Below are 25,462 nucleotides of genomic sequence, written 5' to 3'. Positions count from 1 at the left end.
TTTTTTTTTTTTTTTTGGTTTTTCGAGACAGGGTTTCTCTGTGTAGCCCTGGCTGTCCTGGAACTCACTCTGTAGACCAGGCTGGCCTCAAACTCAGAAATCCGCCTGCCTCTGCCTCCCAAGTGCTGGGATTAAAGGCATGCACCACCACTGCCCGGCTCTTCTTGTCTTTTTTTTTTTAGACTTTTTTTTTAGACAAGGTTTCACTCTGTAGCCTATACTTCTGGAACATAGTAGTCCAGGCTGTCTTTGAAGTCATGAGTATCTGCTTACCTTAGCCTCCTTAGTGTGAGCCACCAGGACAGGGCAGAAGTGAGTATGCTTATTTTTCTTTGTAATACAAGGCTTCATACATGCTTGGTAAGCAATCTAGTGCAGAGCTATATCCTCAGCCTTCCTGATGTTAGTAGCTGTTTTTTAAAGATAATCTCTTTGAAAATGACATTTTACTATATTCACCCCTCCCCCAACTCCTCCCATTTCCCTCCCCCTTCCCAATCCCCCACATTTGTGTGTGTGTGTGTGTGTGTGTTTAATCTCCTACCTACCAAGTCCAGTTTGTGCTGCCCATATGTTCATGGTGTATAGCCTTCCACTGGATCATGGGTGACCTGCCAGGGACAGCTATGAGTTGCCAATAACTCCCCTGCTATGTAGGAGTGGGATTTCATGTCCACCTTCCCTCTCCATAGGACTAGTCACCATAGCGTATTTCTTGTAGGGGACTAAAGAGATAGCTGGTTTGGTGGTTAAGAGCACTGGTTGCCCTTCCAGAGGACCCAGGTTCAATTCCTAGCACTCACAACGATCTGTAACATTAGGCAACAGACATATTCTTGGTACAAAGGCACACATGCAGGCAAACAAGTATATTTATAAAATAAAATAAACAACCTTCCTGTAGACTTCAAGCCATTAAGTAGATACTTAAGCAATAAAAGAGAAGGACTTTTACAAAGCTTATATTGAAAAGTTCAGAATGCTATAATCACTGAGTGTTTTCCATCCATCTAGCCACCCTCCCTTCCTCCTTCCCTCCCTCCCTCCCTCCCTCCCTCCCTCCCTCCCTCCCTTCCTTCCTTCCTTTTTTTCTTTTTTTCTGAGACAATATTTCTTTAGTCAGTCCTGGCTGTCCTAGAACTCACCCTTGTAGACCAGGCTGGCCTCGAACTTACAGATCCACCTGCCCTTGCTTCCCACATGCTGGGATTAAAGGTGTATGCCAAGTGAACAGTGCTTTTGTTGTCGTTGTTTACTTGTTTTGTGTTTTTTAAGGCAGGGTCTTGCTGAGCATCTTTAGTTGTCCTGGAATTTGCTACATAACCCAGGCTGGCTGGTCTTGAATTCACAGAAATCTTCCTGCATCTGTCTCCCAAGTGCTGGAATTAAAAGTGTGTATCACCATGCTTGGCTTAGAACACAGTTTTTCTTGTATTTTTGGCTGTGAGACTAGCCTTTAATGGTGGAACCATCTCTCCAGCCTAGTACAGTTTTTTCTAATAGGATTCTATTACTGAGAATGGAATTCTTTTGGTGACTAACACTTTGCTGGCTTTGACTCATGTAGCCAGAGTTGGCCTTGAGTCCTTTCCCTTCTGATCTACCTCTCAAGTGCTGAGATTACAAGTGTGTTCCATCATTTCTGGCACAAATGTTTACTCATAAAAGTGCAAGTAGTGCAGCTTTTGTGGCCCTGGAGGTCTTCCATGGAGAACGAGGTATAGGTTCAGACTCAGTGTGAGTGTCCTTGTAGGAACCAACATTCAAGCTGCTTCCAGGATGTGCTTTCACACTAGAACTCTGAGCCCTGCTTTGGAGATGCTGGGTGGCTCATTTACAGTGTGCTGGAGAGGGTGATGACCAAGATTTGGGCCTGCAACTAGGGGTGGAATGCATTTTAGCATACACAAGGCCCTGGGGCTTCAATCTCCAGCACCAGAAAATAGAGAGAAACATTTATTTGTACTTTTGGTCTATAAGCAACAGGCAAATGTTGGCCAATCCCAGTCTGTCCAACTCCAGGTCCATTGATTTTAGTTTAGCTATGCCTGTTTTATTACCCTAATGAACTTTATGTGACCTCCAAGACTGCATACTTGTTCTCTTTTCATAGCTGTCTGTTTTTGTTTTGTGGTGTAGTTCTTAAACAGCTTTCCCCAGTGTCTCTCCCTGTTCACTCTGTAGCTGTCTCTTTCCTGCTCATCCACTGTTCTTGTGGAGGAAGGATCATGTCGATTGGTGGATTAGTGTTAATTACCATTTAAGTCACCATATTTTTTGGGGGGGCTGGAATAACAAAAGCAATGTGGCCTCCTGGGCCTCACTTGGTTGCCCCCCCACCTCCCATGTCTGCTGTGACGATCAATGCTACCTAGATCCTCTCTGTAAAGCATTTAGAAAGGAGCCCGAGGCTGTGACTGCTCTGGTTTAAAGAGGTCATGACAGGCCAGTTGGTGTCAGGTGTTGAATCATGAGTGTATGAGACTGCTCTCCCACTATTCTGTGCTTTCTGAGTTTTTGGCACACAGGTGGATAATTGAAACACAGAATTGGTATGTGGTAACAGTTTTTGGAACCAGGAAAGATTAAATTTATTTGTGGTAGGTCAGTGAAGCAAAACTATATGAAATTGCCCTTTTTACGGACAAAGTTGGACAGGACATGTTAGCTTTTTGATTTGGTTCAGCGTGGAATTCATGAAATGCCGAGTGCGCTTCCTTATAGGAGGGTTCACTTAATGGATTTTCAGCTTTATGATGACACAAAAGGTACCTCCACAGCTTCCACTTTCAGTGTATGGGATTCAATAGATGACAAAAGTACCTACTGCTGGATTAGGCGGCATTGTTTGATGAGCCTGATGTAGGCGGTCTGAGCACGTTTGAGGCAGGCGCAGCTACATGGGAGCTTAGGTAGGTTAAATGCATTTTGACTTAATTTATGATGGATTTTTGGGGGGCTTAATTCACCAAAGTGCCAGGAACAACTGCATTTTGTTACATTTGCTTATTGGTCTATGGGTATATATAGTCATACAAATGAACCGGTTAAATATCCATTCCTATTGCAAGCTATTCTGGAACATTCAACTGTAAGGGCCTTTTATCAATAATAAATTTAACTTCTCCTTTCCTGGATGAGGAAGTTTAACTAAGAGGAAATTAAAACAACTTGCTTTTGAACACATTGTTTTGTTGCAAGTTGGTAACTTAAACTCAAGTCTCCTGGCCCTGGGCTAGTATAGGCTGAACACTTAGCACACCTGGAAATGAACCTAGAAAGGCACCTGTAAAGGTCTTGCTGCTGTGACCACGTGTTGAAACAGCATGTGGAGCAGACTTGTCCTTGTCCTCCTGCCACCAGGACCAGGAGGCCCGGGGTCCTCCCTGATGATGCAGCCCCGCAGTGTGCCTATGGTCAGGCTTCCAAAGAAACATCCATCAGCAATGGATTGCTACATTGCAAGTTGGATGGAAATGGCCAGGGGCTGCCTGTACTGCCTGTGCTGCCTGTGGGATTCTGCTCTGAGTAGTGGGAGAATGTTCGCTAGCTCACTTTGTGTCTCTTGCAGGCAATCTTGTTGGAATTGGCCAACAGCTTTTGGATGCCCTTGCTCTTTAAGCTTTCTCAAAACTGTAAACAACTTCAGTAAGCTTTGCAGAAGGAAGCTGTGGTTTCTGGTCTTCCTGTGTGCTCATGTTTTTTAGAGGGAGGGCTTAGCATCTGATCATATTTTTCAACCATCTCAGAGGGGACTAGAAAAGGCACAGCAGCTGTCGGCAGAAGGGGAGGAACCAGGATTCCTCCAAAGAAACTTATCCAACTTTAGTGGCCCTGGAGATCTCCCATGGAGAACGAGGTAGGTTCACACTTAGTGTGAGAAAGAACGTCCGTGTAGGAACCAACATTCAAGCTGCTTCCAGGATGTGCTTTCACACTGGAACCTGAGCCCTGCTTGGAGATGCTGGGTGGCTCATTTACAGTGTGCTGGAGAGGGTGGTGACCAAGATTTGGGCCTGCATGTGGGTGGCTGTTCTGTCCATCTGAGGTTAGACTGATGCTCTCATTCATCTGAAGGAATGAGGGGCCATGTCCTTCAGGGAAAATATTTCCTGTGGACTTGTAGTCTCTTGAGTTCTAAGGTCACACAGTTGAAAGCTGGCGGAAGAGAAAAGGTTGAGAAATTGAGGGGACTCTGGGAAGCCTTGTCCCTAGAGTGCACAATAGTTTATGAGTGCGTAACAGAACTAGGCTGCCGTCGTGGAGCCTGGCCTGCCCCTAGCACAGCCCTCCATGGGGTTAAGACTCCTGGGGACTCACCAGTAGAAGAGTCGGCAGAGATCCCATTTGATTCCGTTCCTCCAGAACCAGGGAGTCCTGAGGTAGGATGTATGCAGGGATGTTACGCCCGTTGGCTTGTCCGTATGCCCAGGTCCTTTTCCATGGGTAGGGACTGGAGTACTCAGTCTCCCTCCTCACCCATCCTTTCTCTTCCTTCACCCACAGTCTCCACTAGCCCAGTCTGGCAGTAGTTGAGGATGACCTTGAACTTCGGATCTTCCTGCCTTCATCTGCAGAGTGCTGTGGTGATAGACCATTGTCACTTCACCTGATTTTTATGAGGAGTTGGGGACTGAACCAAGTGCCTTAGGCAACTGAGTGACATCTGCATCCCTTAATTTTCTTAAAAAAAAAAAAAGAAAAGAAAAGAAAAAGAAAGAAGTGCATGTGTCACAGGTGTTGCAGAGTGTGCCTGAAGCTGGCTGCTGTGTGTGAGGCTGTGGTACTGTAGGATCAGCAGAAGGGGCTGCTTTTTGTTTGGTTTGGTTTGGGCTTTTTTGAGACAAGGTTTTACTGTGTAGCCTTGGCTGACTTGGAACTCAGAGATTCTCTGCCTCTGCTTCCTGAGTGCTGGGATTAAAGGAGTGTTCCACACCCCGGCCCCACTCCCCACACCCCGGCTCCAGCTAGAACTCTTTCTGTTGAGTTTGTGTAAGATTCAGCCTGGGCAGTATGTGATTGTAAGGATGATAGGTGGACTCTGTAGGACTCGTTCCTGCTGCCCTGCCGGACAGAGCTGTGCAGGGCCATCCACAGGCCTCCTTTCAGACCTCTGGGCCTCTTCCCCTTACAGTCCCTTGTCCCTCCCAGGCCTGCTCTGCCTGTCTCAGTGCAGTTACTGTCTGTCTTCCTGGGGGTGGGGAGGGGGGGCAGCAACTTCACTCTGTCTCTAGCCATCCTGTGGGGCACGCACAAGACCGTTTTGCTTTGAGCATTGGGGTAGTCTTAGGATGAGATGAAACCTACTAAGTAGCTGATGGTGAAGGTCAAATGGCATGCACATGTCAAACTGTTGAGGGGCCCTTTGAACCTTAGTTTGCTTCTTCTGTCTCAGGCGTGCTAGTGCTTTTTCCAGAATAGTGTGCGCTGTTTTACTTACTGGTCCTCAAAGAGCTTGCTTCCCAGGAGTCTAGAGGTATTGGCCTTTTTCTTTCTTTCCGGGAGGGGTCCCCCCCCCCCCGTCACTAAAGCTTTTATTACAAAAGGAGTTAACTGCTAGAGAGGGCCCTCTCCAGTCTTTCTCTGTGTCTCTTCCTTCCCAGTATATACCTCTAGGGATGGTCAGTGGTCCATCATAGAAGAGGTGTCTGGGAGAATGAAATATGGTAATATTTTTTCCAAAGTCCTCCAAATCCTTCTAGGTGCTGTTGAGAATCTTCTGATAGAAGAGGTAGGAACTTAGCTCTTATCTCCAGATCTATGTCCTGGGGAGCTTTTATCTTCTTTTGTCATTTGGGCTGTGGCTGACTAGTCCTGGTTGACTTGGAGGGGGTTCCACTTCCGTGGCTGCTTTTTCTTTCTGGACAAGTCGGATCTGCTGCAAGAGTTTCCTGTGCTTCTTAGATACCGTGATACTGGCATGTGCACTGGACATCCGCTTCTTGAGGTGGTGCCTCGTAGTCAGCCCTTCCATATCATAGCTCCGACCACCTGGCGCTTCCTTCTCCGATCCCTGCTTAGGACCCTGCGGCTCTTGAACAACTTCAGCTCCATCTGGGGACAATTGATCTTTTCTCCTGGAGGTCCCATTGCTACACTTGGAGGCTCACATTTCTATGTATCTGTCTGTCTAGCTGTCTGTGTCCGTGCCATAGTGATGTGGAGGACAGAGTCACTACATGAAAAGACCAGTGAGTTAACATCAGAGATTTGTGTATTTTTGAAATAGAATCTCCTTTTGTGGCATCAAGCTCAAGATCCCCCTGCTCCCCAGGCCAGTATCATGGGGTATGCCACCACGGTTCTCTGGATAGTTATGACTTTTTTGTTATTGTTGTTTTTAGATTCCTAGTCTTCCCCCCCTACATACACACACACCTTTGTTCTTTCTGTGTCACTAAAGATTAAACGGGCTTTGTGTTTGCTAGTGAGGTAACTTCTGTGCTACCAAGCTATGTGCTCACTCTTGTTTCCAAGTTGAAGGACTGTTTTGGGCATAAGATAACAAAGGATGGAAAAATATTGATAGGATCTGAAAGCCTTTTCAGAGAGACTCTAGAAAAACTTCTCACTGTGTGTCCAGGACTTTTGTTCCTGTGTTTCATATTCCTTTCTCAGCGTTGTGTCTTGGACCCTGGCTTGCCCCTGCAGACTCAGTTTCTTTAGGGAAGACTTGATCTGGAAGACCCCACCTTTGTTGGGATCCACTCGACCTGCTGCTCTTCTGGGGCCCATATCATACACACTCGATAGCATGCTACAGAATGAAGAATAGCAGATGCTGAATCTGCCTTTTATTCTCAGTGTATTTATCTACAGGACATCACAGCAAATTAAAGACCTTATGATCAATTACTGAAATCTGACTCTGCCCATCAAAATATTATTTGTCCATTTACTTTATTGATTATTTCATTCATTCATTCATTGAGCTAGGATCTCTCTATGTGGCCCTGGTTGACCTGAAACACAGACCATGCTGGTCTCAAATGCAGATCCTCCTGCTTCTACCTCCCAATTAAAGCCATGTGCTGCCACATCAAGCTCCTTTGCTTTTTAGCCATAATCTCCTTTTATATTTTCATGTTAGGAGCTTATATGGTGGCTATTGCCTGTAATTGTGGTACTCCGAAGTCTGCAGCAGAAAAAGTTGCCATGAATTCTGCCCTAAGCCAGCCTGAGCTATAGAATAAGTCTTGTCTCAAAAAGAAACCAACCGAAACCAGACTCATAAATAAATGAACGAAACAAAAAGCAGCTTAAGATCTGAGATACAGCCTCTGCCTTTTTTTCCTGGGCTCGCTCTCTCTGCATGCTAGGCAGAAGCTCTTCCCACCTGGTATGTCCTCAGCACTTGGTTGTTTTATCTGAGACCTAGTCTGACCTTGATCTTGGCAATCCTCCTGCCTCAGTATTACACTCCTTGTTCAGCTTTGCTTCTGGAATGTCTGAATGCTGTCCTCCAGTCCTGCTGTCCTAGCTGTTTGTCTCCACTAGCTGAGAGCTGAGGCAACACTAATGGGTTGCTCAGCCTGTCCAGAGCACCAGTCATTCCTTATTATGTGCTGTGTTTCAGTGTTCTACAGTGGAGGAAACAGTTCAAATAATTTGAGGTGTTGCAGGGTGGGGGGCGGAGAAGGATGTAGTGCTTATTATATCCAAGGCTCATTTGTAGGGCCAGACACATCTCCCTCCACAGACAGACAGACACATCTCCCTCCTCGGACAGTGTTCTTTCCACCTACACAGGTGCATCGAAGGGCCATTAATGGATGCTTAAAACCGAGGGCAGTACTAAGCCCAATATCTGTATAAACTTTTTCCTTGTACCTATATGTCTGTGCTAAAGTTCTAGTATAGTAAAGAGAAAAGCACTATAAATTATTATCCAGTGGTTGTAACATTGTCCTGTAGTAAATATATTTAAAACTTACGAATTGTGACTTTCTGGAGTTCTCCATTTAGTATTCAGCAATCAGAGTTGACTGTGGGTAACTGAGATCCGGGAAGTAAGGCCATGGGTAACACTAATGAGGTAACATGTTTCAGTTCACTATCTGAGCTTGGTTAGACTTGAAGGCCCTCGAGGGCCTCCTCATGACTTAGGCCTGAGATTTGGGGATTGTGCTTCTTCTGGCTAGTCTGCGAGTGGACCAAGGGAGACATCAGTTCTAGTCAGCCCTTCTTGTTCCTTGCTGCTTACGGTAGCACAAAACCCAGGCAGTTTGACATTACCGTAGGCCACCAAAAGCTGCTGAGCTACTGGCTGTTGGTTGTTTTTGCCGTGGGTTTATTTTCTCTTACTCTGTTCTTGTCCTAATGTTTCTGCTTCACTATAGCCCTTTTGAGGGTAGGGACTCTTTTTTTTTTTTTTTTAAAGATTTATTTATTTTATTTATGAGTACACTGTAGCTGTCTTCAGACACACCAGAAGAGGGCATTGAATCTCATTGCGGATGGTTGTGAGCCACCATATGGTTGCTGGGATTTGAACTCAGGACCTCTGGAAGAGCAGTCAGTGCTCTTAACCGCTGAGCCATCTCTCCAGCCCGTAGGGACTCTTCTATCCACAGCCTTCTGCCTTACCTGTCTGGTAGGCACACAAAATAAAGGTTCTGCACTGGGATTTATTACTTACTGTAATCTGTACAGGCTGAACACATGCTACATATTGGATGCTGGAGGCCACGCAAGCTGCAAAGTGCAGACTAAGGATCCAGCTCTGTGGCAGGGCACGTGCTGGGCATGTGTGGGACCGGAGAGAGTGAACTCTCCGACAGTGAGAGGTATATGTAGGGGAGCCAGGGGCTGGCTTCTGTGTAGAGTTCTAGCCCACTGGCTTCTGTGTAGAGTTCTAGCCCACGTCACCTCATTACAGAGGATCTGTCTATCTTTTGGGCTGGAATTGATTACAAGACATGGGTCCTTCCCAGCGTGGACTATTTATGAGCTTTGTATCACTGTTATATGTAAGTGGCCTGTGGTCTGTGTGCCTGTTGATTTGGTCAGAGCTTGGTTAGAGGTTGATCCTGGCAAACCTCTGGTTTCACAGTTGATTTCCTGTTGTTTCCATGTGTAAGTTAATAAAGAGTTGGACTGATAGACAACTGGAAGGGCAGACAGACAGCTGAGCTGCCTGCCTATAGGAGCCAGCCTTCACTATCTACTGCAAGGAACTGTGGTTGAGGGAAGGAGCTCTATGGGGCTGCAGGAGGAGGGGTGTGGATAGACATGCTTCCGCCCAGAGTGACGGACTGTGGTTGTAGAGGTGACGCTTCTGGAGCATCATGTTCATGGACCGTGAACATAAGGACTTTTAATAACTCAGGAAAAATAAAGTGATCAAACACAACACATTAAGCATAATTTGAGTACTACCTGGTAAAAGGTCCCACTGTGAAGAAATCACAGCTGTCTCCATTGGTTACATTGTTCAAATATGTCTATAAATTTGGCCATCATTTCTAGCTTGTAGTTTACTCAGGTGACCATTGTTGTCCCATACAAACCCACTCTGAGATCATCTTATCCCCTGCCCCATCCATCTGTCACTTGCCTAAACTCATCCTGGGGCTGGAAGAAACGTTTGTGGGAGCTCCCGAAGAATGCACTTGGAAGGTCCTCAATGACAGCCTGTCTTCATGCATCTCAGAGTGGGGGCCTGGCAGGGTGGTCCTCTTAGCTCTTCTGGAAGAGCCTCTTGTCCTTTCTGCTGGTGTCACCTTCTAAAGACCTTGGTTCTCCTGACTTTCATAGTTTAGTCCTGGCCAGTGGCAGGTGGCAGTTGTTCATCAAGTATGTACTGTTATGAAAATCTAAATTTAAAAACAATGGAGGGGCTGGGGATATAACACAGATCGAAGAGTACCTGCCCAGTGCGTGCAAAGCCCTGGGTTCTATTCTTAGCACTGCAGAAGCAAAACAAAACAAAACAAAACAAGAGAGATGTTGTGCAAGCACGTAATCCTAGCACTAGCCCTCGGGATCAGGAGACAGGACTGAAGTTCTGAGTCCTCAGCTACACAGTGGGTTTGAGGCTAGCCTGAGCTATATGAGACATCTCAAAAAAGTAGCTGAAGTGCCTGTGCTCATCACTCAGCTAGCTGTTGTAGTTCCCATTGTCTTATTTCACTCTTTTCCACACCAGCAGGAAATGCCAGAAACTGCCCTGTGTGCGTGCGTGCATGCATGTGTGCGTGTTTGTGTGTATGTGTGTGTTTATACTGATCAAGACAAGACTTCAGGGTCAATGATGGACTATTCCAGGTCACAAAGGCAGATGCCATGTGATAGAATCAGCTCCCATGAGTGGAATATTTTAATATTACAGGGCTGTGGGTCACAGTCTCTTCCTACCTTGGGTGCATGGATTCAAAGACAGGTCATGGGTCATTATCTAGTCTGAGTGGGAGATAGTCTGAGGCTTTGGTGCTGGGCTGTAAAGACAGCAGTTGAAAAGGAGATGGATTTTTGTGAGTAAAAACAGTAATGGAAATAACTGCTGACTCCATTTGGCTTTACAATGTATCAGCTCAGCTCTGTGGCTATCACATGGACTGTTCATTAGGACTTGCAAGGATCGTAGCTCATTTTAGAGATGGTAGCTCAGCCAGCTGTCTTGTATGGGAAGGAAGCAGGCTAGCTCAGACGACACCAGAGGGGTTGAGCCTGGAGCCTGTGTTCACCCTAAGCCTGAGGTCCTGAGCTGAAGGGAAGTCTGTGGGGAGAGCAGCAGGCATGGTGGCTGTGTGCGCAGTTCTAACACCGAGACTTATGCTGCTGTTTGACTTTGTTGAGTGGGCCTCCTGGATCTGTGTCCATCTGAGTAGATCAATGGAATAAAACCAAGGTATCAAGGCCCAGGATGTGAAGCTGAGGGGTGGGGAGCTGTCCATGGCAGGAGGCCGTAGGCACAGGAAAGGTATCAGGGTGATTTTTGGAGGCTGAGTGAGTCTTATTTGATTGTTGGTTTCATGCCTAGTGCTAGAGGGCTGAGCCTAAGAGTGAGGCTGAGAGCACCCCACATGTGCCATCTCATGGGAGCCTTGGCCGTGTGAGCCCTGCCTGATCATTTATTCTGTACAGTTTTTTGTTTTTTACTAGTTTGGGGGATAAGGGAAGGTCAGAGCTGAGCCTGTTGTGGTTTCCCAGCTGCTGCTTGGGTGCCAGGAACATAGTGGGTGAGCATCAGGAGAACTGTGGACAGCTCTCCCAGCTGTCTACTGCAGAGAGAAAACAGCTAGGACTTCGTCTCTTTCTTTCATTGCTCATAGCTGTGGTCTCTGTGAGCTGTTGCTGTATTTAAGTGTCTTTGTTTCTCTGAGGAAGAATGGCTGGCAGCCCCATCTTTCTGTAGAGGCAGGGATAGCGTCTGTTGTGGTCGTTTAGGAGGCACCAGGTTTGATTCTCCTCTCCGTAGCTCACAAGTTCATTTTGATTTCAGGTTGAGTCTTCAAAGCCTTGGTACTAACACACACACACACACACACACACACACACACACACACACACCCGTCCAGCAGGGTGTGAGGCTGTGAGCGTCGGTGGCCAGTTTGGAGCCCTACCAGAGGGAAGGAGCTTCATGAGAACCTGGGGCTCTCTTAGGGCCTGGGCTCCTCAGAGTTCACTTGACCTTGGCTGCTGAGACAGATGCCTTTGTGGGTGACCCACTTGCACCCTCAGAGCTGAGATGACATGGCTCACAGAGCTGGCAGGAGTTGGAGCTCTGCTGTGCGGCTGTCTTCTGGGAGACTGTTCCCCACATGACAGTGAGTTGCCTTCTGAGTGTGACAGGAGCCACTTAACAGGCCTGTCTGTCCTCGTACAGTCTGCTTGGACACTTACCTGACCGTGGTGTGAGCTAGCTGTAGAACCATGCCTCAGCCTCATGGTGGTCCTTTCTCATAGGCTGGGGTGGACAGTCTCCCATTTCCATGGCAACTGTGCTAATAGTTTTGGCCACTTGTGTTTGTTAGTGGTAGGTACAACACAAATGTGTGAATAATGAACTCCAATCATTGCCATTTCTGCCTGCAGCCTGGAATTGTGTCGCCATTTAAACGAGTATTCCTAAAAGGTGAAAAGAGTAGAGATAAGAAAGCCCATGAGAAGGTGACAGAGAGGCGCCCTCTGCACACTGTGGTGCTGGCATTACCTGAGCGCGTCGAGCCAGACAGACTGCTGAGCGACTATATTGAGAAGGAGGTGAAGGTAAGTCACCTTGGGCCACAGGGCACGCCTGCCAAACAGTTTGCTGCCAGCTCTGCATAAATACGTTAGCCTGTGCCCTAGCCACTGTCTTGCCTCTGGATGTATCTAATAACAAAACTCCAAACCCAGTCCCAGTCCTTAGCTTTGGTTTCTTCTGATCCTTTGTTTGGCAGAACACTACTCTGTGTCTTGAAGGTCATGGATATTGTGTAGAACAGGGAAACTTCATCTCCTCCTATTTGCAGATGACAGCAGGTGCTTGTTCCAGGCTCAGATACTCAGACTAACGCTGGAGACCTTATGTCTCAGGCTTGTGCTCAAAAAACATTGCTCAAGTTGTGTCATGTCCCTAAAATGAAAATAAGTTAATAAAATGATAGAAAGCCATGAGTTGGAAGAGAAGAGGAGAGTGATGGCTGTAGGAGCCCACTGGAAAGAAGGAAGCCATGAAGGTGATGTCGCCTGGTTGGTGGCTCTAGCTGGGTCAGCTCCCTGCAGAAGACAGAGTCCAGTGGCTCAGGAGGCTCTAGGGCTGACTAAATAGGGATTTGTAGGCAGTCACCCTCCACACTGAGAGGGGGGCTTTGGATTTACTGACACCTGGCACAGGAGTGGGTGGGAGAGACCCAGGCTGAAGAAGGGGAAGCTAAGTCAGAGCCTGTTAGGGATGGTGTGAATCCACACCCCCTTTTATGTCCAGGCTTCCAGAATGTCTCTGAATAGGCCTCTCCTACAAACAGTGTCTCGTTTGTAGTGTCGTTTCTCCTTGATGTAGCTGTGAAGTTCCGTACTGACCCTAAGAATTATCTACCATTCAGCTTGAGTGAAACCTAGCGGATGGAGAGTCTGCCCAGTGCACCTCTTCAGTCAGGTCTTGAGGGCCTCTTTTTAAACACAGGCAGCAGAACATAAGTTCATATTTGTGGCAAACTTGTAACATTGGGCCCAAGACAATAAACATGAATTTGAAAGCAATGGCTCCGAAGTGAGGCAGCAGTGGGCATTGTGCGTGCTGATAGTGGGCTGTGTTCTGAGGAAAGTGTTGTTGAATAGCTTTGTTGCTGTGAACATTGGAGCGTGCAAACCTATGTGTAATGGGTGTGTCAGCCAGTCACTCATTGGGGTAAACAGGAGATGAATGGCAGCCAGTCACTCATGGGGGTAAACAGGAGATGAGTGGCAGGGAGGTGACAGGCTCATCTGCTGTTGGCTGCTTGTGAACTGCTTTCAACTGATAACAGCAAACTGAGGTTTTGGTTTTTAAAATTGTTGAAATGATTGGTTTTATACATATGAATGTTTTCTTACCTGTATGTCTGTACTCCACATGCATCAGTGCCCACAGAGGCCAGAGGAGGATGTGGGATTCCCTGGAGCTGCTGCTGAGAAATGGAGCCCAGGTCCTCTGGAAGACCTCAGCCATCTCTCCAGCTCTGGTTTGCTTTGTTGAGACAATATCACTATGTGTCTCAGGCTGCCCTTAACTGAAGGTCTTCCTTCCTCTGCTTTCCAAGAGATGGGATTGCGGTGTGTGCACTACACTTGGTTATAAACTGTCTTAGACAGGAGTACTCAAATGCTAAAAAGTATAACATAGTAAATACATAGACCAGTAACATGTTATATTAAGTACTTTTCTCTGCTTTGACAAACTAGCTGATAGAAACAACCCAAGGGAAGCTTTCTTCTGGTTCCTGGAAAGCATGGCCTCAGGATTGTGGGGGAGCTGGTCCCATGGCGCCCGCAGCAGGAAGCAGAGGGGTGCATGGCAATGCTCCACTCACACCCTCCATTTTACTCAGTCTGGGATGCTGCTGTGTGGCCTGCCCTTAGGGTGGCCTGTCATAATTCCATAATTCCCACTTCAGTAGTCCAGTATAGAAACTCTCTCACAGGCATGCCTACAGGTTTGTCTCCTAGGTAATTCTAGACTCTGTCAGGTTGATAGTATTAACATCAGTCTTTTATTATGACTGTTACATACTATATATGTGCTATATAGCTGTTGTGTAGCTGTTAACGTATCCTAGCTTGTTTACACTGTGTTACTGTGAATTGACCCATATGTTGCATTGGGATGTTCAGATGACCACAAAGTTCCTCAGTAGGAAAATTTGATGCCTTCGTGACCTTAGGGAACCATTGTTATATTAGCTATTGTTGGCCAAGTCATCACTAGACAGCACATGGCTGCATATAATATTCTCAGAAAGACAAGAGGACATACTGTTAATAATGAAATAATAATGAAAAGACAAAGATTCCACTTTTGTCTTTTTAAATTTATATTATTATTATTATTATTATTATAATTATTTGGTTTTTTGAGACAGGGTTTCTCTTTATAGCCCGGGCTATCCTGGAAACTCACTCTCTGTAGACCAGGCTGGCCTCGAACTCAGAAATCCTCCTGCCTCTGCCTCCCAAGTGCTGGGATTAAAGGCGTGCGCCACCACCGCCCGGCATTATTATTTTTAAGTATATGTGTTCACATGTATGCATGTGGTGTGCGTGTGTATCTATGTGCTAGTGAGTATGGCGCCTGCAGAGGTTAGGAGTGTGTGTGCATGTGGCCAGATGCTGGGAGTGCAGGTCCACGGAAAGAGTAGTCTGTCAGGACCCTGTGAGAGGGTGAACAGCTCCTGAGAAACAGCCACCTCAGGCCTCCGCATGTGCATGTATACCACATGTACACACACACACACACACACACACACACAGAGAGAGAGAGAGACAGAGACAGAGACAGAGACAGAGAGAGAGAATTGAAGAGAAAGTAGAGAACATCTGAGTAAGTGAAGAGACTGAAGGAGCCTGACTGGAGGGACAAGCGTCTTGTAAGCTGGAAGGTTCAGCCTTCTTCATGTCAGCTCTCTTCAGGGTCGTAGGAATGGACCAGCACCTTGAAAAGCACAAGTTACACAGGGCACCCAATATGAAATAGGTACTCTGAATAGCTTGATGATGGCAGTTTCTGTCACAATTCCAGCAAGCTGTTCAGTAGACAGAAGCAAGATTAGTCAGAAATGTGTCTGCAAAGACTAGAAAAGAGTGATCAAACAACTGCCCAGGGTCAGGTTGTATTGGATTGTTCCTGCTGCCCAGATGCAGAGAGCTGCCATGACCTGGGGGGATAGGAAGGCATTGTGAACCTAGAGGTAGACACACACAGATCTGTCCTCCAGTTACACCTTGTCAAGTGTTAGAGCCATTCTGTGGAGGAGGAAGACGTGCCATGTCAGCAACCATGTTAGAGCAGCTGGACAGCACAGACAGGAAGGGACCTTGCCTACCGCTTGACACCTTCACAAAGCCAACTTAGAGTGGACTGTGGGCCATAGTGTCCACATAACAAAACTTGTAAGGGCGTTGGAGGGGGACTGAAAGTAATTCATGGTCTCCAGTCAGGCAGAGGTCTTAGATGACACCAGAAAGGATGCATAAGAGGAAAATCGATCATCCAGTCTTTCAGAATGCAGAACTTTCTCTCTGCATGGGAAGATGGAAACAGCAGTAGCGTGTTCACTGTGTGCGCGAAAACCTGGGTTCTATCCTCATACCATAGAAGAAGAGAGGAGAAAACATCCTACAGACTGAACACAAATGTTTGCAAACTAAATTTCTGACTCAGGCTAGTATCCAGAATACAGGAAAACCTTTCCAGACTCAGTGTGAAAGCAGCCCAGTTCTGTTTGGGCAGATACAGATGAACTGCGGTGAGGGAGATGAGTGAAGCATTATCTAGGCATGAAAGCATGTCCCGCAGGCCTCGCCATCAGGGAAATGCAGGCAGAAGCCACATACCGGCACACTGCTAACTGAAGGCTGAGTAAAACCGTGGCAGCACCTGGTACTGGGGAGGATACGAGCATGGGGCTCACTCCTGACGCTGGGAGGGAGTCTGCCCCTCTTAACACCTCAGTGTTAGTCACAGTTACTCAACACTCACACTTCTCTTAAAGAAGTCCTTTATCCCACTGAACTGCAAAATTTTATTTACATGAAAAACACAGTTTCATGGTGGGGTGGGGAGAGGGAGAAAACAAAAAGGAAAGAAAGAAAGAAAGGATTGTGCATAGCTGGGCATGGTGATGTACTTCTGTGATCCCAGCAGCTCAGGAGAATGAGGTGAAGGGTCATGAGTTCAAATCCATCCTGCGTAGTGTTAAAAAAGGAGTTGGGGAAGGGATGAACTGTTGGTGATAGCATTAATTTAAAGTAGCAAATAATCAGCCTGGTCATGACCCAGCACTCCGGAGGCAGAGGCAGATGGGTCTTTTTGAGGCCAGCGTAATCTACAACATATGTTCTAGGACAGCCAGGGAAAATTGGAAGATAATGTCTTAAAAATGATAAGTAAAACAATAGCAATATAAATTCAATATTTTTTTAAACTATGGCCATGCGTCAGAAGGCTTCAGACTCTAGCAAGGCTACCTGTTTTAAATGGCTTATAGGATTATTCTGCTTGACTGGGTTGGTGGTTTTTTTTTTTTTTTTTTCCCCAAGACAGGGTTTCTCTGTGTAGCCCTGGCTGACCTGGAACTCACTCTGTAGACCAGGTTGGCCTCGAACTCAGAAATCCGCCTCTTCTGCCTCCCAAGTGCTGGGATTAAAGGCGTGCACCACCACCGCCCGGCATGGGTTGGTGGCTTTTATATTAGTCTATACACAATTGATTTTTAATCATGCACATTTATTACTCTGATAAGATAAAATCAACACAAAATCTTCCAGTCTCAAGGAAATACTTCTCCCTACTCCAGTATGCTTCTTTAAGAAAATACTTCAAGCCAGGCGATGGTGACTTACCTTTAATCCCAGCACTTGGGAGGCAGAGGCAGGCAGATCTCTGAGTTTGAAGCCAGTCTGGTCTACACAGCAAGTTTTAGGATAGCCAGTACTATATAGAGAAATTCTGTGTGTGTGTGTGTGTGTGTGTGCACGCGCTTGTGAATGAACATTGATAAAGTTAGTGAACTTAGTGAATGCTGAGTCCACACAGCAGCAGTAGTTTGCATTTTCATAATTCTTGCTCAGTCCTCCCAAACCATCATGAACTGAAACATTGTCCAGCAGTTTTCATCACGTGTTGACCTCTGGCTCAGTACATACAGTAAGATGCCAGCTGTGATGCACTGGGTATCTGAGTGGATACCAGCCCTATGTGTGGCTTTAATTCTCTGCCTTTCCCACAAGGCAGGTTACTAGGTTAGATTCAGTTTTAGGGGTTCCAAATGGCTTCTTCCACTTTTGAGTAGCTCTTGTCCCACAAGTCAGATTGCCAGTGTGCGGATTATGTCATGTATTCAGTAAGTGGTAGGTAGCTGACCACCAGCTCTTTTGCACCCAAGGGACACTAGGAGGTAGACCTGCCTTTGAATTGACTGCCTGACTTCCGTGTGTCCATACCAAACAGAGGGCTCGTTGGCAGTGTCAGTCCCAAAATGTCAGCATCATCTACAACTTTTATTCCAGAAACCTTTGAAGCTTGTCACTTTCTCATGTGTGGGCAGGGCAGGTGGAGCTCTAGGAAGCTTTGTGTATCCTGATTATCCAGGGGCCAGAGGCTCAAGCATGTTGACCAAGGCAATGGGGAGGTTGCTTTTCTTATTGATGAACCTGTGACTTTTCTTATTGATGAAAGTTGCTTTGCTGATGTGTGTTAGCTCATCTGTAACCCTAGCACTCAAGAGATGGGAGCTAGCCTAGACTACACAAAGATTTCTGTGTCAGTCTGGGCTACAGAGTAAGACTCTAATCTCAAAATATAACAATCTGGGCTACAGAGTAAGACCCTAATCTCAAAATACAACAAAACCCTGAAAGGCTCAACTCTTACCTGAGAGCTCTTACCTGTATGAAGAAAGTACAATCTGGGCCGAAGAGATGGCTTGGCTCAGGTGCTTGCTGCTCTTGACAGGAACCAGGTTTTGTCCTTAGCACCCATATCAGGTAGCTCACACTGGCCATAACTCAGTTCTAGGAGATCTGACACTCCTTTGCTTCTGCAGGCACCTGCACACACATAGATGTAAGTAAATAAATAAATCTTTAATTTTTATTTTTATTTTTTTCTGAAACAGGGTTTCTTTGTGTAGCTCTGGCTGTCTTAGAACTTGCTCTGTTGACCAGGCTGGCATTGAACTCAGAGATCTGCCTGCCTCTGCTTCCTGAGTGCTGAGATTTAAAGATGTGCACCACCACACTTAAACATTTTTAAAAATTTAAAAGATAAAAAAACAGAATCCTTTTTGTCCCTTGAGCCTAGTAGAAAGCATGGTGATTTTGGGTGACACTAAAAAGGACCGTAGCCTTGTGTTAGTTACCCCAGGTTTGGAACTACATTAGAATTCCTGTGTGATTGTAGACATATCAGGGTACTTTGTTTTAGCACTTGACATACAAAGATAGGAGGGATAGCTAATAATCTATATTGATCGCTTCTCTCTCGCTATGATGAACTGTGATGACCAAAGCAACTAGAGGAAGAAAGGGTTTGTCTCCACTCATACTTCCAGGTAACGGTCCACCACTGAGGGAAGTCAGGCAGCAACCTGGGGCAGGCACTGATGCAGAGGCAGTGGAGGTGCTGCTTACTGGCTTGCTTCCTATGGCTTGCTCAGCCTGCTTTCTTATAGAGCCCAGGACCACCAGCCCTGTTGAAAAGTGGTGGGCTCAGCAGTGGGCACACAAGTTAATGACTGTTCCGCTCCCAGGGTCTGTCAGTAGCCAGTAGTTCAGCAGTTATGGAGTAGGGCCCCAGGAGCTCCTCCTCTATCCATGACTGACTGTTGACAGAGCCCTCTTGTGCAAGGCCAGTGCAAGTATCTGAAGCCACTGTGAGTCCATGATTAATTGCAGTGATGATGTAGAGTTTAGAGGATGGCACTTCACAACACTTCACTATCTTCCAGCTCTTACACCCCCAGCACACTCACCCCCTCATCAACAGTGTCCCTGAGCCTTAGATAGGATGGTGTGAATGTCTCTTTTTTAGGGATGAGCACTCAACAGTCACTTTATTCTCTGCATTTTGTCACTGAGAAATTTTTTTCTCAAGCAAATTATTAGTTCTCTCATTGTTAGATACACAGGCACATTTCTAGAGAGCAGGCTTAAAACAGGGGGCATTCGAGGAACCCTTAAAATCCAGCTCATAGGACAGGTAAGAGGCTCAGTGGATGAAGATGCTTATCATTAATCCTGATGACTAGAAGTTAATTCTTAGAACCCAGATAGATGACTGAAAGAACCAACTCCTCCAGGTTGTCCTCTATGCGTGCCTTGTATCATATGCCCCCCTTCCCACAAGCCTGAAAAAGAAATGTAGATACGGTATTATTTTATGTTTCTTTGTTTTGTGTTGAGACAGGGTCTCACTATGTAGTCTTGACTGACCTGGAACTCACAGAAATCTGCCTGCTTCTGCCTCCCAAGTGCTGGGATTAAAGACATGTGCCACCATGCCTGGTAGATAGGTATTACTATAACTAATTTTGTGTGTGTGCTCATGTATGTGCACATGTTCATGTGAGTGTTCAGGTGTGTAGAAGTCAGATGGCAACCTCAGATGTTGTCTCAGCCTTAGTCGTGAGACAGGGTCTCTCTTGTTTGCTGTTGTGTACCCCAGGCTAGCAGGCTATGACCTCTGGGAATTCACCTTTCTCACCTCCCATCTTGCTGAAGAGTCCCTGAAGTTATTATGCCCAACTTGATGTAGCTTCTGGAGATATTAACTCAGGGACTCATTTCCATGGAAACTGTTTTTGTTTTTGTTTTTTTTTTGTTTTTTGTTTTTTGTTTTTTTTTTTTTTTTTTTGCCTACTGAGCCATCTTCCCAGCCCCTTACACTAAACTGGCCTTGAACTCCTGACCCTGCTTTTACATCCTGAGTGCTTTAATTACAGGCATACTCCACCGAGCCCTGCTTGAAACACCCTCCACCCCCATTCCTTTCTTGTACAGTCAGTGGAACTCACTATTGAGCCTGTCTGGGTCTGGGACTCTGCTTAGGAAGGCTTTTAGTTTCTGAGTCTATTTCTTTAATCAATTATTGGGTCAGATTGTTTGTTTCTCCTGTGAGTTCTTCCTTCTTTGGTTGATTGTTTCTACAAGCAGACATTGTATGGTAACCTCTTTCAAAGGTAAGGTGTATTTATGGCCCAGAACATGTAGGTCACTGTGAATGGATGCACTGAAGACTGGATCTGCTTGCTGTTGCTGGATGGTGCTGATGGGAGCTGGCAGGCACAGCCAGTTGAGTGGCGATGCTGCCACTTCTGTTCTTCTGATTGGCTGGGGGCAGGGGGAGGCAACGGTCAAGTCATGAGTGTGTATACATTCGGAGAGGCCAGAGGTCAACTCAGATGTCTTCCTCCATTGTTGTCCATGTTATTTTTTTTTTGAGACAGTGTCCCTTGCTGAACCTGGAGCTTGCTGATTTGTCTAGACTGGCTGGCCAGCAAGTCTCTGGCATCCTCTGTCTCTACCTCCCTAGGAGTGTTCTTCCTCCTGTGAGTGCTGGGGATAGAACTCAAGTCCTCAAGCTTGCACAGTGAGAACTTTACTCCGAGCTCTTTCCAGCTGCCTTCTGATCTTTTGTCTGCTTCGGCTGTCCTTTCTGATTAAGGTTGTTGAAGTCCCAACGATAATAGATTTGTCTGCTTTTCTTTGTAGTTCCACTAGTCCACTAGTTTTTACCTTTACATATTTTGGTACATGTTGGGTAGACATATAACACATTGTGGATTACTATGTTCATATTGGAGAATTGATTCCTGGCCCGGCATGATAGCACACGTGTTTAATCTCAGCACTTGGAAGTCAGAAGCAGGCATATTTCTGTAAGTTCAGAGCTACATAATGAGCCCCTATCTGCAAAATGAAACAAAACAAAAAGAAGTGACTGCTTTATCAGCATGTCTGCCTCTTTATCTCTGATTTCCCTCTGTGGTGCTGGGATTGAGCCCATGGCCTCATGAATACCAAGCAAGTGCTCTACCACTGAGCTAACCCTCTAGTCCCTCTACTTTTTCTTTCTCTTTTTTGGAAGGATGGGGACAGGGTTTCATTGTGTAGCTCTGGTTATCCTGAAACTTGCTCTGTAGACCAGGCTGGCCTCAAACTCCCAGAGATCCACCTGCCTCTGCCTCCCAAGTGCTGGGATCAAAGGTGTACATGTGAATAGCCTGACTCCCTCTACTTTTCTTATCTGAAGTCTTACTTTATCTTCGTTGTTTAAACTACACTGGTTTTCTTTCTCTGAGTACTACGTCAAGAGAACTTTTTCTGTTTTCTCTCAATCTGTATGCATCTTCATAAGCGAAGTGGTTTTCTTGTGGAGAACATAGCTAGATCTTGCTTTATATTAAAATCCAACCTGGGCTGGGTGGTTCTCGCTTGTAATCTCAGCACTGGGGAGACAGACAGGAGGAACTGTGTTGAGGCCATCCAGTTCCGGGATAGTCAGGGTAACATAGGGAGACCCTGTCTCAAAACAAACAACAATAACAATATAATAAAAAAAAGCAGCATTCAGTCTGATAGTATTTATCCTTTTTTCCTTGGGTGTGGGGTGTGTGTGTGTGTGTGTATGTGTGTATGTGTGTGTGTATATATATACATATATGTATATGTATATATGTATATATATGCCTATAGTTTCACAAAGGCCAGGGAAAAGAGCATCAGGTGTCTTGCTTTGTCACTTTCTACTGTATTCCCCTGAGACAGGGTTTCTTTCTGAACTAGGCTGGTAGCCAGAAAGTCTGGCAATCCTCCTGTCTCAACCACCTCCAGCACTAGGGTTACAGGCACCTGTGGGACCATGCCCAGCTTTTAATGTTGGCTCTGGGGATTTGAACCCAGGTCCTTGTATTTGCACAGCAAGTGTTTTTACCTGCTAAGCTATCTCTCCATCCTTGCGAGTGTGTGTGTGCCTAGGATTAAAGCTAGGGCCTCACACATGCTATAACCCAGTACTCAATCTTCCTATGAGTTGGTATATTTAGACTACTCGTATTATAGTAAATAGTGGTGTAACTAGATTAATACTTAGTATATTTAGCTTTTTTCCTTCTCCTGGTTTTTGCTTTCTTTTTGTGTTGTTTTTATTTTTTGTTTTTTGTTTTCTTTTTTCTCCTCTTTCTGCTTTCTCTGGTTTTATTTGAGCATTTTTGTGCAGTCATGTTTTTCTTCTCTCTGGCTCTCTCTCTCTGGTGTGTTCTCTCTCTCTCTCTCTCTCTCTCTCTCTCTCTCTCTCTCATACACATTAGTTTAACTCAAATTCTATTAATTTATTTAATGCCTTGAGATTTGCAGAAAGCGTTTACAGCGCACCTCGCTCCGCTCTCCGACAGTGTCATCCTGGTCCGTATGTAGTTGTGGCTATTTTACTACTGAAGACTACTTGAGTAAACCTTACCAGGAGAACGCCAAGTGTTTCAGATATTGGAGTTTTTCTGGCATTGGAATGTTTGTATAATGTTTTATGGGTTGAGGATTCCAAAACACTCCACAGTTTGGGACTTTTGAGCCTTGTCTTAGTTCAGGTTTCATTGCTGTAAAGAGACACCGTGATCATGGCCAAGGAAAATATTCAATTGGAGGTTGGCTTATTTTCAGAGATTCAGTCCATTATCATCATGGTGGGAAGCATGGCAGTGTGCCGGCAAACATGGGGCTGGAGAAGGAGCTGAGAATTGTACATACTGATCCAAAGGCAGCCAGGAGGAGATTGGAATTCCACACTGGGTAGAGCTTGAGCATAGGAGACCTCAAAGCCCAACCCCACAGTGACACACTGCTAGGGCCACACCTCCTAATAGTGCCACTCCCTACGGACAAAGCATTCAAACACATAAGTGTACAGGGCCATAGCTGTTCAAACCACCACAGGCATCATGTTGGTTGGTACTCACAGTGTTCGGAGTTTTGGATTTGGGATGCTCAGCCCATCCCCTCCCTATGCCAGTAACCTTTTTTTTTTTTTTTTTTTCTTTTTGTGCTGTTTCACTTACTCTTAAGCTTCTCTCACTCAGTAGCTCTTGGTGTTTTTATTTTCTTTCTTTTCTTCTTCCTTTTTTTTTTTTTTTTTTTGGTTTTTCGTGACAGGGTTTCTCTGTGTAGCCCTGGCTGTCCTGGAACTCACTCTGTAGACCAGGCTGGCCTCAAACTCAGAAATCAGCCTGCCTCTGCCTCCCAAGTGCTGGGATTAAAGGCGTGCGCCACCACTGCCTGATGCTGTTTTTATTTTCAATCAGCTTCTTTTAGGGCAATTAAAATAAGAAAATAGAAGGTTTGATTTTACCTTTATTTACATACAATTTCTTCATGTAGATCACAGGTTCTGATCAAGTTATTTCCTGTATTTATTTTTATTTTGTGTAAATGTGAGTGCCTGCATATATATGTGTATGTGCACCACATGTGTGCCTGGTGCCTGTGGGAGCCAGAGGCAGCATTGGATTGTCTGGAAATGGAGTTACAGACGGTAATGAGCTGCCATGTGGGTACTGGGAGTTTAAGGCCAGCCTGGATTGTATAGTGAGTTCCAGGCCAGCCAGAACATAGCAAGATTCTGTCAAGAAAAAATAGAAGGGGTGGGAGAGATCCTTACTAGTTGCTGCTTTTCCAGACGACCTGGGTTTGATTGCCAGCACCTACGTGGTGGTTCACAGCCATCTATAACTTTAGTCCCAGGAAATTCAATGCCCTGTTGTGGTCCTTGTCTTAGTTAAGGTTTTACTGCTTTGAACAGATACCATAACCATGGCAAATCTTATAAAGGACAACATTTTAATTGGGGCTGGCTTATGGGTTCAGAGGTTCAGTCCATTATCATCAAGGTGGGAGCATGACAGCATCTAGGCAGGCATAGTGCAGGAGGAGCTGAGAGTTCTACATCATCTGAAGGCTGCTAGCAGAAGACTGGCTTCTAGGCAGCTAGGATGAGGGTCTTAAAGCCCATGCCCACAGTGACACACCTACTCCAACAAGGCCACACCTACTCCAACAGGGACACACCTTCTAACAGTGCCACTGCTTGGACTGAGCATAGACAAATTATAACAGTCTGTAAGTGCAGTTGGAGGGAGAAGGGGACGTGAGGGGCTGTAGACGCGACAGTGGTTAGGAGCAGTGGCTTCTCCTTAGAGGATCCTAGCTTTATTCCCCGTGTACCCGTGGACTGCCTCACATCTAATGTGTAATTCTAGTTCCAGGGGATCTCACGCCTCCTGCCTCTAAGGGCACCAGACACGAAAGAGGTACACAGACATACACAAGATAACATCCACACATAAAAATTGCAGAGATAAAACAAGGTCCTGCTTCTACTATTATGTCATTAATTCATTGCTAACGGCAGAGCCTTTGTGACCTAACCTCCCAACTGACCTTTCAACATTGTTACTTAGGGTTAAGTGCCAAGCATGGATTTGGGGGTACATTCAAGCCATGGCACTTCGCTTTTCCATTTTGTACATTTGTTGACTGAGCTGATTTTTAAAAAAATTTTAGTGGGGTTATTTGCAGTGAGCAGGAAACATCTGCTGTCTAGGTCCCTATTCTACCAAAACTAGTCTTGAGATGTCTTTGAAAGACTTTCAATTGCAAGTGTGAACACAGAGCATTAGGAAGTGTGGGAAGATCGTCTACAGCTGCTGAGTAAGCATGTAGGACTAGGGGCTGGAGAGACGGCTCAGTGGTTAAGAGCACTGGCTGCTCTTCCAGAGGACCCTGGCAAACACAGACATACATGCAAGTTAAAAAAAATACACACATACAAAGCACATAATAGGTAAGTAGATAGATAGATAGATAGATAGATAGATAGATAATCAATGAATTGATCTAGCTACAGAGTGAGTTCCAGGACAGTCAGAGCTACAGAAGGAAAACTCATCTTGAAATTTAAAACAAAAAACAAAACAAACAAACAAGGCTCTTCTGAGAGTGTTGACGATGGATGGGCCTTGGGACAGGCCGTGGGTTTGCGCTCTGTAGCGACAGTAGTCCTGACTGTTTCTCACAGTACTCTTTCCTCCCTCTCTTGCAGTATTTAGGTCAGTTAACATCCATTCCCGGCTACCTGAACCCTTCCAGTAGGACGGAAATCCTGCATTTCATAGACAAGGCAAAGGTAACAGCCCTTCCCCTCCTGAGTGTGCTCTGCTGCTTAGCCTGCATCAACCTGTGGTCCCCTCACCTTCGACCTCAGCCTAAGAGGGACGGCCCAGCTCTATCACTT

General features: G+C 45.7%; 1 protein-coding gene and 1 pseudogene across 2 annotated transcripts in view; one reads left to right on the top strand and one right to left on the bottom strand.

Annotated features, from left to right (window-relative positions):
- Window positions 1-25,462, top strand: part of Ccm2 (CCM2 scaffold protein) — a 51,114-nt gene that overhangs the window by 14,335 nt on the left and 11,317 nt on the right. The window contains exons 1-3 of one of the 2 annotated variants that reach the window (XM_028777183.1): window positions 3,745-3,859; window positions 12,037-12,210; window positions 25,271-25,354. In XM_028777183.1, coding sequence (XP_028633016.1) covers window positions 3,848-3,859; window positions 12,037-12,210; window positions 25,271-25,354 — 270 coding nt within the window. In that variant the 5' untranslated portion in view covers window positions 3,745-3,847. Of the gene's footprint in view, window positions 1-3,744; window positions 3,860-12,036; window positions 12,211-25,270; window positions 25,355-25,462 lie in introns of those variants that run through there. The other variant, XM_028777174.1, reaches the window with a different exon arrangement.
- Window positions 5,634-6,090, bottom strand: LOC114630438 (annotated as a pseudogene).

Source organism: Grammomys surdaster, unplaced genomic scaffold, assembly GCF_004785775.1.
Source record: "Grammomys surdaster isolate TR1022 unplaced genomic scaffold, NIH_TR_1.0 67, whole genome shotgun sequence".
Lineage (NCBI taxonomy): Eukaryota > Metazoa > Chordata > Mammalia > Rodentia > Muridae > Grammomys > Grammomys surdaster.
Note: the sequence above shows the minus strand (reverse complement) of the source record. Positions and strands in the feature narration are given on the sequence as shown.